General features: G+C 35.9%; 1 protein-coding gene across 1 annotated transcript in view; it reads right to left on the reverse strand.

The window, feature by feature from the left end:
- Window positions 1-11,491, reverse strand: part of rin1b (Ras and Rab interactor 1b) — a 51,443-nt gene extending 39,952 nt beyond the window's left edge. The window contains exons 1-5 of the mRNA XM_030161934.1: window positions 11,441-11,491; window positions 6,828-6,968; window positions 4,176-4,290; window positions 3,881-3,953; window positions 1,540-1,631 (exon numbers count right to left, since the gene is read on the reverse strand). Coding sequence (XP_030017794.1) covers window positions 1,540-1,631; window positions 3,881-3,953; window positions 4,176-4,290; window positions 6,828-6,968; window positions 11,441-11,491 — 472 coding nt within the window. The remainder of the gene's footprint in view (window positions 1-1,539; window positions 1,632-3,880; window positions 3,954-4,175; window positions 4,291-6,827; window positions 6,969-11,440) is intronic.
- Window positions 11,492-13,471: the final 1,980 nt, after the last annotated feature.

Here is a 13,471-nt window from a genome sequence, read left to right on the forward strand (position 1 = left end):
GTTACATGATGTTCAAAGGGATAATGTGGATGTTAACATGTTAACAGGTGTCTGGATCAGTACTTCTGTTGGTCTAATGTTCGAAAGTACATGTTCCGTTCACCTTACATGTGTTTTTCTTGTATTTTTTTAATCCACACTTCTTCTTTTTTTCTTTTTTTTTTGCCACATATGGCCAAGGAACCAAATAAAGTAACTTCATTGACCTTGATTTTCTACATGACATTAAAAAAATTGGAACATTTCACAAAAGTACACAACACACTAAGGTTTAAATTTAGACTTTTGGAGCAAGCGCCACATAAAGGGTTAAAGTGATTATTTAGGTAGGGTCTATAACGAGTAGGGGTGTTAGAAAATATCGGTTCTGCAATATATCGTGATATTTCACAACACAGTATTGATATTAAAAAGTACTGTATTTATATTTTTAGGTATTTATTCAAATGCAGACATGGTGGAGGTTCATTTTGTTTGTTAGTTTTCTTTATTGTTTATATCTTACTTATTTATTTATTTATTTATTTATTTTTAACACTGTTTTATTAAATAATGGCTATTTGAAGCATCCTAAAAACACTTTTTACTGTCTGAGAGAGGCAAATGTTAGTTCTTTGGAAACTAGGAGAAACAGAAAAACTTTGTGATACAGTTGTCCCTCTCTATAACGCGGTTCACCTTTCGCGGCCTCGCTATTTCATGGATTTTTCAGTGCAATTTTGCATGCTTTTTTTTTTTTTTACAGCGAATGAACACACATTGTGTTCTGCGTCCTGATTGGCTAAGGGACAGTAGACCATTGTCAGTCCATCTCCTCCGTGCCGTGTCTCCTGTACAGTACAGAATGCCTTCTTCTTGCCAAATTTACATAAATGTTCGATCGCTAGCAGTGTGACTCTGAAGTGCTGTATGTTTGGAAGTTTTCTCCCCGACAAAACCCACAATCTCGACAAAACATTCTGCACCGACAAAGGCACCTGCGGTCGCACCAAAATGGAAGAGGAAGATGCTAACCATCGCACAAAAAGTTGGACTTCTGGACATGCTGAAGGAAGGTAGAAGTTGTACTTATTTTTTAAAATCTACGAAGGTTTGAACTTTGACAGTGTTTAAACAAGAGAGAAATGTGAGAAAATGTTAATACTTGTCTGAGAAAAGTGTGTAAAGTGTGTGGTGAGGGGTTTTACAGCCTTAAAACATATATAATAATTGTAAAAAATACAGCTGACTATTTCGCAGATTTCGTCTATTGCGGGTTATTTTTAGAATGTAACCCCCGCGATAAAGGAAGGACCACTGTATAGCATTAGATCCTGTTCTGATCAAATAAAAATGTGTTTAGTATTTGTACATATTTCTGCTGTAATTCAATCCTTCCATGAAAAATCTTAAAAAAAAAAAAAAGAAACAAACTTTTTAAGAGTATCATGATATATCGTGACATATTGTATCATGATCCTAGTATTGTGATTTGTATCGTATTGTCAGATTCTTGCCAATACACACCCCTAATAACGAGGGTGAGTGGTGTGATTGTACCTTGTCCCATGTGTGAGATGGCTTCCAGCTGTCTGTGCGTCGTAGCTTTGGCGATGGCCTCGGGCAGCTGCAGAGGGAAAGGCAGCACATCCCTGCAGAAATCCAAAAACAAAGGAGTGAAAAATTGAAATGTACAACCCATGAGTTCCCCCAGTGACGTCAGGCCCGCCTAGAACCATACACACATCTGATGTGGACACCCACGTGCGATTGTTATACATCCAGTTTCAAAGCCACGGGCATTACTCTGCTGCCAACAGCCGCCGTCTTCTGGGATCTAAAGCCTCTTCACAACATTTTGGAACATGACGGCAGGGACTTACTCCTGAGCCATATGAGTATTAGAGAGGTCAGGCTCTGCAGTGGGGTCAGGAGGCGTTCTGTTTATCCCAAAGATGCTGACTGGAGTCTAAGTCAGGGCTGTCCTTTTTTTTTTTTTTTTTTTTAAATAGATTTATTTTTTCACACTACAACAATTTAACCCATAAAGACCCAACATTCACCACTGAACAAAACCACTGATTGAAAATGTGTACCACCTGTTAACCCTGTAAAGCCTGAACCATTAAATCATTGACAGAAAATTCCAATTCTTTGAAACTGGAGCCTATATCGGTCCTTCTGAACAACCCCCTTTTTTTTTTCAAATATCAATTTCCATGTATAAGTTTAAATTTTGTATCAAATTTGATACATCGGGTCTCAATGCTCAAATATTATGTTTGAACAAACAAAAACATAATATAACACAAACATGTCTCACAAATTGGTAATTCCTTTTCAAAATGGTCAAAGTTCTTCCTCCTTCCTCATTAATGACAGTCGTGTAGTGTCACTGGAAAGGCCTCTGGTGAATGAATTCCTCCCCCTGGTGGACTATCTGTGTATTGCATGTATCTAATTGTATACATCAGGTTTTTCAAGAAAAAAAATATCACACTGATCATGTAGAGGGCTTCAAAACTCATGTATCAAATATGATACGTTTGGTGTTATAGGTTTAATGCCCTAATCCTACTATTCCATGTCAATAATTGGTGTAAAATACACTTTGTCATCTTTTCATGGTCATCAGATATGATCCATTTGGTTGTTCAGAGGCTCTGTAGTTACTGTGGAAACACTGTCAACTCCTACAGTTTGTAAATTCATCCCATGGGCCTGATTGGACCCTTTGGTGGGCCAGTTTGACACCCCTGGTTTAGAGGTGAGAAGTATCTGCAAACTTCATAAAATAATGTGTGATGACACACACCTTCCACTGTCTTGTTGGTGTTTCTTAACCACAACTACAATAGAACTGTCTGTCAGACAAAAAATATGTTTAATTTAAACAAACGCTCATTATAGTTCCCACTGAAGTGAAGTGTCAGTCAGAGCCCACAGCAGACAGACACAATTCACCTAATGGGAAACTCATATTTAATTCACCCCCACTGCATATTAAACTGTTAAAGGTTACAAACTTATTTATTTCTGCTGGAAATCTGAATATTTTAATATTGAATTAACCTGTATACTGTCATGATCTGTGCCTGTGTGGCCCTCGGCTCCTCCCTCTCCTCATCTCCTCATCCTTATCTGACTCACCTGCTGGCGCTGCGTGGCTGCAGCCAATTACCTCCAGCCTATTTAAGGCTTTGGTTTGCAGCCATGCAGTGCTGGTCCATTTCTCTCCATTCGACTCCATAACCCGGACATTTATCCATCTTCTCTACGGACTCTGACCCAGGTTTTGTGTGTTTTTTTTTTATCCGTCTTCCTCTACGGACTCTAACCCCGGTTCTGTATTTTCCGTTGTTTTGTTTTCTTTTGTGTTTAATAAACTTGTGTTTTCTTTCCCTTCAGTATCGTGCATTTGAGTCCTCTCATTTTCCCCGTTGTGACATATACATGCAGGAAGACATCGGAGTACTGAAGAGAAATCCAGGTGGGTTAATCTGATTTCTCATAATCAGATTACTGCTGATATCTGATAAAACAGATCAGATACACTTCTGTTGGACTGACTGGTTCTGCAGCACTTCTCATTTGCAGAATATTTAATGATTATGCATGTGTTTTTGTTTCTTGCTGCGCTTTTATTCATTTGCACCATGTTCCTCTTTCTTTCATTCTATTCTATTCTATTCTATTCTATACTATGCTATTCTATTCTATTCTATACTATGCTATTCTATTCTATTCTATACTGTGCTATTCTATTCTATTCTATTCTATTCTATTCTATTCTATTCTATTCTGTTCTACAGAAGCAGAATCATGGATCTGTGTACACGTACTGTCCCATATCTCATCCACATAATGCATTTACAGATATTTCAGTGTATACATAAATTACCTGCTGATGCAGTAGAAGGCCACCAGGCGACACAAGTCAGGGAAGCTGAGTGCGGAACTCTCCAAGGCAAACGCTGGTTATAAAACAGAGAGTTTGATTGACAGCTGGGCAGGAGGCGGGAATATTTGTACAAGTTGAACAGAATATAACGGTGGATAGACTGGAAATAATTTGGATGATCCATCCTCTTTATCCCACATGCCTCCACCCATTGCACCCAGAGTGAGCACAGACATTAGAGTGTTGTGTGCACTTGCAGATAAATGTGTGCTGATCCAGCTGGTTTTATACTCACTGGAGTCCTCCTCACAGATGAAGCGCTCCTTCACAGAGGAGGCACTTCTATCTGCTGTGGCTCTCATACACAGAACCTTCCTCTGGCTCAAACTGCATTTACGCACCAGAAAGGTCTGAAACACAAGCAAAATGGAACAGTCACTACCCACAAATGACACTTCATCCTCACTTAGAATAATAATAACCCTAACCCTAACCCTAACCATAATAATAATAATAATAATAATAATAATAATAATAATAATAATAATAATAACTTTATTTATATAGCACCTTTAAAAACTGAGTTTACAAAGTGCTTTGACAGATAAAAGTGCATAATAGCAGAATAAAAACATAGCTAACAACACAACACAATAAAAGAGATGAGTCCTGCAAACATGAAAACATGACTAACTTTGAATGTATCACAGTGGAGAGGGCAGAAATAACAGAACATGATGCTGTCAAAAGCGAAATGAAAAATGAAGGAGTGGAATAAAACAGCATCATGCACAGTATGTCAATATAAATGAATTACCAAAACAGGGTAAAATTAAATATTCAATATTAAAAGCATTAAAAAGAGACAACATCACATGAAGGCAAGTCTATAAACATGCGTTTAAAGAAGTGACTTAAAAGATGACACAGATTCCACAAACCTTATCTCCTTATGTTTATATTATTATTGTATGTATATTATTTCATGTATTTTCAGCTTTTTTTTTTTTTTTTTTTAACTACTGTGTCATTTCCTGCACAGAATCACTGAAATATGTTTTATCTTTCAGAGAAATATGAGATGGTATGAGTAATGTAGGGTTTTATACATAATTAGGATGAATGCCTTTGTTTGTATTTGGGTTAATATGACTGTGTGGTGCATTTAATGTCCTCCGGCAGAATCTGTCACCATGAACACATCGCAAAATAATAAAATTCTATATTATGAATGGGCACACCCTTACACACATATATCAGTACGATTTTAAACCTCTTGAAATGTGATTTTACTATTTTGTACAATATTTTTTAAGGGAATGTACATGATTTGTACATGTCCTTCACACTGTCCTTCAAATTTCAGTGAGTTTAAGTGTTTAAATGAAAAAAAGTAAATACTTTTTAAATGTTTTCAGTATACTCAACAAGTTTTTCGATAAAACAAGTCATTTTGATCATTTATGCTTTATTTTCATAATAATATTTAGCATTCTACACATGTCCTTGAAATTGCTGTCCACCCTGTCACCTTTTTAATAATCTGGTTGATGACATCCTGATGATATCATCATTTGGAATGTCCTCTTGGAGGTGGAAACATAGTCTATAGTGGCTTTTCCATTGGACATCTGCACAAAACTTTACCGATATTTACTAAATGTCAAAAAACAGAAGTGTGTAAAGTCGTTTTTTCCATTAAATTACAAATGCGATGATTTGTTCATTTATTATCGTGAGATGACACAAGAAGTCATTCCATAAACGTGACAAATGTAAATATGGTGTTGATTTACAGGTATATTCATTATTATTATATATTACTCCTATATCCTATTCTAAATTAAAGATTTTTCGGTTTCCTGGTGTGTCCACACATACTGCGCTGTGTTTCTTCTAAAACTTTTTTTCTTCACTTGTTGTAACATCTGTCATCTGTCTTTAATAATCTGGTTGATGACATCACTGATGACATCATCATCATTTTGAATGTCCTCATTGGAGGTGGAAACATAGTCTATAGTGGCTTTTCCATAGGCCTTACGTGCAAAACTTTACCGATATTTACTAAATGTCGAAAAAACTGAAGTGCGTGATGTCGGTTTTTCCATTAAATCACAAATGCGATGATTTGTTACCTCCGCCAAGGAGGTTATGTTTTTGCCAGGGTTTGTTTGTTTGTTTGTCTGTCTGTTTGTTTGTTTGTTTGTCTGTCCATTAGTGTGCAACATAACTCAAAAAGTTATGGACAGATTTGGATGAAATTTTCAGGGTTTGTTGGAAATGGGATAAGGAAGAAATGATTAAATTTTGGTGGTGATCGGGGGTGGGGGGGCCCACGGGGGGCACCACTGATCAGCCTTGGCGGAGGTCTGTGCTCTCCGAGTGCTTCTAGTTTATTTATATCATGAGATGACACAAGAAGTCATTCCATAAACATGGCGATGAATGTAAATATGGTGTTGATTTACAGATATATTCATTATTATTGTATATTGCCCCTCTATCCTGCGCTAAATTTAGAAATTATTGGGTTTCCTGGTGTGTCCACACATACTCCGCCGTGTTTCTTTTAAAACTTTTCTTCTTTGCTTGTTGTAACATCTGTCATCTATAACCTCCTCAGCCACAGCTCTGGGTTTTCTGTCCACATTTGTGGATGAGAGTTTCACAATTTTATACAAAAAAAAAAGAAAACTGTCCTCCATAAAGGACATTCCATAAAAATTTTAAAAACTGCATCTGAAAAAGCTGTTGCATCATGATGTTTTCAATATAGACACTTATTTAACAAAAAACAAAAAAGCTTGTACTCTGTTTACATTTCCTGGGTCTCAGGAGGATACAGATGCATATAACTGATCAAACTGTGACATATGAAACTAAAATCCTCTGTAAATAAACCCTTTGTGTTTCCTGTCCTAAGGCGGTGCCAGTGAGTCCTCACCCCAACAGGTTCTCTGAGCAGGATGTAGATGGCAGAGTCCTGGTTGAGCGACAGCTGCAGCCACACAGGGTGAGTGAGCAGCAGCCGGTCCAGGACACTGAAGGTCCTCTGGGAGCCCCGCTGGGAACTGCCCACCTGCATCTGAAACACAGGCCTGGACATGTCAACACAAACACCATCACATCCCCTGGTTCTAACACTGAACCATGAGGAGCCAAACATCCACCCATGACCAAAACATCTACTGATGGAACTGTTTCATACCTGTTGATCCACTAATTCTATCAATGCATGTAAATAATTGGTGTAAAATACAGTTTGTCATCTTTTCATGGTCATCAGATATGACCCATTTGGACGTTCAGAGGCTCTGTAGTTACCATGGAAACACTGTCATCTTCTACAACATTGATTCACCAGTAAAACCCATGGAGTTGGATCAATGACAGTGGATGGACACACTGGGTTTATGTTCAGTTAATGATAGATTTGATAGAAAGAGTCACTTTTTGTTCAGTTTTCTCTGTTTCTGATTTAATAACCTTTGAATTTATTCTGAGCTTTTATGAACATCTACATGATCAGTGACTTATATATAGGAAAATACACTGAATTACACTGAAATAACTCAAACCAAAGAGGATAATATTAGAATAAATGGTGATAAATCACTTAAGAAAGGTTAAATATAGAGGATAAAACTGTTTTGGAACTGCAGCAAAAGTAGCCCTGGGTCTTTATGGGTTCAATTAGATGAAATATTTTCATCTTTATTTTTGTTACTTTCATTCATGTAAACAATCCCATAGTTCAGTGCAGGCTGATGTTGCTCTCTAGTCTATCCAGTGTATGTCTGTTACTGTTTGGAATTGAACTAATCTAATGGGGTCTCCTTTTATTCAAAACATACTTTATATGGTTAATACCTTTTTACATTTAAGAACTTGTTAGGTTTTACTTATTTTTTGCTCTTAAATGTCGATCACAAGCACCCAGCTGTGATTTTTCTTTTTTCTTTCCCATACTAAACTATGAACTAAACGGTGCACTACACATGTAGTCATTTGCATTACAAAGTCACAGTCAGTAAGAGGGTGAGTATTGAGTCACCTGACATGAATGTGCTGTGAACATGCAGTTGAATTGTGCAGAAGCAGGTGTTCTTTGACCTTCTCTGTGTTTTATTTTTCACTTGCAGCAACGAATACAGCTCTGGGCTGCTGAATGTGCACACAGGATGTATACAGTGTGAGTGGGCAGTTAATATCTACACATGTAAAATCATATAAATGGCTCAGGCACTTGTTTTCTTCCTCTGTTGACTTTTGGATGAAATTCAACACCACAACAGACCATAGATAGAAAACAGCCAAAATAGATGCTTAATATAAAATGTGGTTTAGCTAAACTGGAAACTTAGAACTAATATTAGATTAAATAAAATGTTATTGGTCCAGTTTAGGCTTTTGTTACTTTGCATTTGCAAAGTGTATTTCAACCCTCTAACCCACAGGTGTCAAACATGCGGCCCGGGGGCCAAATCTGGCCCGCCAAAGGTTCTATTCTGGCCTGTGGGATGAAAGAAATGAACCTGAACAGTTCAGGTTGTCCAAATCATTTTGGTTCAGGTTCCACATACAGACCAATGTGATCTGCAGTAAAAATAACAACACATTAACCCATAAATAATGACAACTACAAATTTTCTTTGTGAAAAATTATGTGGAAAAAAATTTAAGTGAAAAACCCCCCCAAAACATTACACTGTGAAAACATTTACATTTACAAAACTATTCTTTCACAATAAAATGCAAATAAATATATAAATAAAAACAAAGATGAACAATCCAAAACGTGCAATTTTAACAATATTTGGTCTGTTACTAAATTTTGGTGCATTTATGGATCCACTGTGATCTGGAGTTGTGTTAATAATAACAGATGGAATATTGTAGAAATTGTTCAAATTTTAGTTCCAAACTCCCAAATTTTAACAATATTCTGCCTGTTACTAAATGTTTATGTAACACTGTGTGTAATGTGCATGTATAAATAATAAGTCGAGGCATAATATTGTTAAAATTGCACTAAATTTTCAAATGAAAATTCTGTTTTTTCAGGTTATTCACATCTTTTTTGTAAAATGTAAATATTTTCATAATTTAATTGGGGGGGGGGGTTTGTACTAAAACAAAAAGAAAAACTTGGATTTGTCATTATTTATAGGTTATTAAGTCATTATTTTACTGGTCTGGCCCACTGCAGATCAAATTGGGCTGAATATGGCCCCTGAACCAAAATGACTTTGACAGCCCTGCTTTAACCCCTGACGTGTCTGAGGTGAGCGTTCTGAATGTATGGTTTATTTGAAATATTCATAAAAATTCTACTGTTTGCTCAATAGGAAAAAATTCAAAACATGCTGATAGAATAGACTTTGTTCTATCCATAGACATCTGAGCATGCTCAGTGCACCCCCCACCACCTGTGGAATGGGGGGTGAAACACAGAGCAGTGAGTGAGACCGACTCAATGTAAAAAGTTTTAGGGTCATTTTTACAGTTTTCTTTGTGTTTTTACTGTTGTTTGCAGTGTTATAGTGATTTTCCTTTATTTTTTTTTACTGTGTTTTTACTGAGTTTTGACCCTGTAACTGCTTTTTGGAGTTCAACCAGGTGTCAAAAAGCAGTTGGACTGATTTAGAAACTGGAACACAACTCAAATCCTTGTTGTTGTTCAGTGTGTTCCAGTTCACGGTTCATGTTCAACATCCTAATTCTCTTATTGATGTACATTCTGTGTGCCTTATTCAGTCAAAACCTGTAAAATTTAAATTCCTCTCTTTGTCTTTTTCTGTTATTCCACCTGTTTTGACCCTAAAACACACAGTAAAACAAAACCACTGAAGAAAAGGAACACAAGCACATACTCACAGCAGCTTTTATGAATTTGAAACAGACGACAATTCACAGCAGAAATAATATCTCAGGGGTTAAAGGGTTAATAATTTTCATAGTTGTGCTGTTACTAAATGCAGTATCCTTGGATTCATTCATTCCGATTATGCCCCAATTAGTAAAAACTCAAACTGAGACTAACACACAAAGCTCAAGTGCACTCACAGAGAAGTAAAACTCCCATGTGTGAAGGTGAAAACACAGACCTATTAATGCAGGGCTGTCAAACTCATTTTAGTTCAGGGGCCATATTCAGCTAAATTTGATCTGCAGTGGGCCGAACCAGTAAAATAATAACAGAATAACCTATAAATAATGACAACTCCAAATTTTTGTCTTTTTTTTAGTGTAAAAAACCCCATTGAATTAAGAAAATACATACTTTTATAAACTATCCAAAAAACAAAAAAAAACTGAAAAAAACTGAAATTTAAATAAAAAAATACGTTAGAAAATTTAATGCAATTTTAACAATATTATTCCTCAATTTATCATTTCTCCATGTGCATTATGGATCAGATCTGCAAAGACACTAAACACTGAGGAACAGGCAGAAAAAATGTTCAAATTGTGCTGAATTTTCTTCAGACATTTCAGGTTGTTCATATTTGTTCAGGTTATTCACATTTTATTGTTACAGGATAGTTTTAAATGTAAATATTTTCATAATTCAATGTTATTTTTTGCACTCACATACTCTTCCTGTAAGAACTACAGCTATATTTGATTCAACTGTTAGCACAAAAATCTTTTCAAATAAACGACTTTGCATTGTATTGTCACTTACAGTTTTTTTATGTTACAATTTTACAACTTTTTGGTGTTAATTCTACAGTCATTTTTTTACAGTGTACAAAGTTTACTTAAAAATTCTAAATAACATGAAAAACTTGAATTGTCTTATGAAAAACAAGTGCAATTTTAACAATATTCTGCCTCGGTTTTATCAGTTTATCATTTACACATGTGCTTTACAATCGCAAAAAACTTTTAGTAACAGGCAGAATATTGGTCAAATTACATTTACTTTTCTTAAGACATTTCTGTTTGTTCATATTTGTTCAGGTTATTCACGTTTTTTGTAGAAGTATAGTTTGGTAATGTAAACATTTTCATGTAATTTTACTTTTTTACTCCAAACACACAAAGAGAAAATTTGGGGTTGTCATTGTTTGTAGGTTATTATGATCATATTTTACTGGTTCTGACCCACTTGAAATCTAACTGGACTGTATGTGTCTGTATGTGGAACCTGAACTAAAAGGATTTCGACACCACTGATTGTTCATATCTTCAGTGTAATTTTTGCATTTCACAAAGTCATCCCGCGGGCCGGATTGGACCCTTTGGCGGGCCGGATTTGGCCCCCGGACCGCATGTTTGACACCTGTGCTTTAGATGATGTGAAGCTCAGAACAAGAACCTTTAGAAGTGAGTTTTCAAAGGCCATGTTCTCCCTTTTCTAATCAGACTGCAATTAATACCTTTGTGCATTTAAGAGAATGAGTTGTCTTATGTAATTAAAAAGACAATGCTTCACTTTGAACTTGTGAGGTTTTACTTATTTTTGTCTTTTCAATGTTGCGATCGATCACAGATTGACTTTCTCTCTCTCTCTCTCTCTCTCTCAGATTGGCTTACTGCTGGATGTCACACTGTGTGGGCTGCCGGCGAATGCTTGCGAGCGTAGCAGCAGATGGTTGCCATGGCAACCCGGGCCTACACATCCTACCAGGCATTCCCACTCAGTGAAACACCCTTTCTATGACAAGTTAGTTAAGCGCGTGCATGTGCGAACATGCAAACACATGCACACATGCAGTATTTCTTTCACAGTATACATACTTGCACACACACACGCATATGTTGTGTTAAAGGGGTGACAGGTTTTCAGTGGGTGCAGAGGTGTTTTATTTCTAGAAAGCTGCCTTTTCCTGCCACTTAATTTCTTAAAATAATAATAACAATGGTAAAAAAAAAAAAAAAAAATGAATATGTTTTAAAAATCCCTGTTATTAATGATTTTCCGTGCCTCCCTCCCTTATATCAGACTATAAACATTCATTTCTAAGACCCAGCAGCCTCTAATAGTGGTATTATGGGATGCAGTATGAATGGTGTTTTCATCCAATAACACATGTGAATTCTTCACATTTTCCTCACCTCCTGACACCTATTACATAACTGTCGATTCCTCCAGGGGAAATCAGTTCACCAGTGTGCACTCAGTAGGACCATTAGCAGTAAATGGTAAAGAACGACAGAGAGGTTAGAAACCAAATGGAAGAAATATCAATCAAAGGACAGGGGCACTTATGTTGTATGTTCTAGAAGTGACAAGACTTGAGCACAATTGTACATAAATACTGTAATATACTTTGAGGATAAAATTTGCTTAGAGGTCTTCTTTATGTCTTTGTGCATAAGAAATCAATCTAAGTGAATCCCCAAAGGAACTTTGTGTTGGTAAATGCAAGTTCTGCAAATTTACAGGATTTCAGTTCTGTTCAACATGTTGATGGTCATATGAACTATGTTTTCAGCTCAAAAATGTCCAATTTCATCACAATTAATGCTATATTTTCATGTCACAAATGGCCAAGTTATATTTGAACTGAATTTACCTGGAAAACAAATATTCTATTCTTTTAGATTCCCCAGTTTTTCTTACAAGATTCTATCCTACATATCACATGTTTTATTTTTACAGGTTCAATCTGGAGTATGGTGCTGATCCATCCTGCTTATGTTACACCAATACATACATGAAGAATGTCACACGTCACTTTTTAAATCAACAGTTTTCTAATAATAATCATTTTTATAAAGAAATAATAATACTATATTGTTATTTACTCTTTAGTATGATGATAAACTATACAATAAATAATTCTGATCCTAGTTTTTGCACAGGGATCATTAGTGTAAACGGTGACATGGCTGCAGAGCATCAGTATGATGGGATCCACAACAACCATGTCACATCCGTCCACTGCCACATTTTGTGTTTTTGTTAAACTGTTATTGTTTTAGATCCACAATACTAACATTTATGAATAAGAGGAGAATTAGTAATAGTAAGTATATAAGTTTATTACTAATAAAGTACTGGTACTGACCAGAGCATCATGGGTAATGTCACGTCCGTCCACCAGCAAAAGTTTTCACATACACGTGCTATTCAAAATCCAATATTTCTGAAAATAGAGCTTCCACTGTCAAATAATATCAGTAGTCTGTGCACAAATGGATTAGCATTATTTCAACACAGTTCTATGCATTTCTTACAACTTTTTTTTTTTTGACAAAAATGGCCACTCATTTGACCCCCTAAGGAAATTTTAGCCGTTTGGTTATCTGTCAAATATGGACAAATCGACTGCATAAAGTCACAGTATGTAACATCTGTAACATCTGTTCCGACATCTGTGTTGGAGTTTGTGTTTCACACTGTTGGTGCTGTAGAGGAACTGATGAGAATTCAGGAACTGAACTAAACTTTTTTTTATAGCTGGGTTTTTTTTGTATTTTCTTTAATTTTTGTCTTTAATATTTCTTATAGCTATACAGTCGCGGAAAAAATAATTAGACCACCCCTTGTTTTCTTCAATTTCTTGTTGATTTTAATGCCTGGTACAACTAAAGGTACATTTGTTTGGACAAATATAATGATAACAACAAAAATAG

The sequence above is a fragment of the Sphaeramia orbicularis genome, chromosome 18, assembly GCF_902148855.1.
Source record: "Sphaeramia orbicularis chromosome 18, fSphaOr1.1, whole genome shotgun sequence".
Classification (NCBI taxonomy): domain Eukaryota; kingdom Metazoa; phylum Chordata; class Actinopteri; order Kurtiformes; family Apogonidae; genus Sphaeramia; species Sphaeramia orbicularis.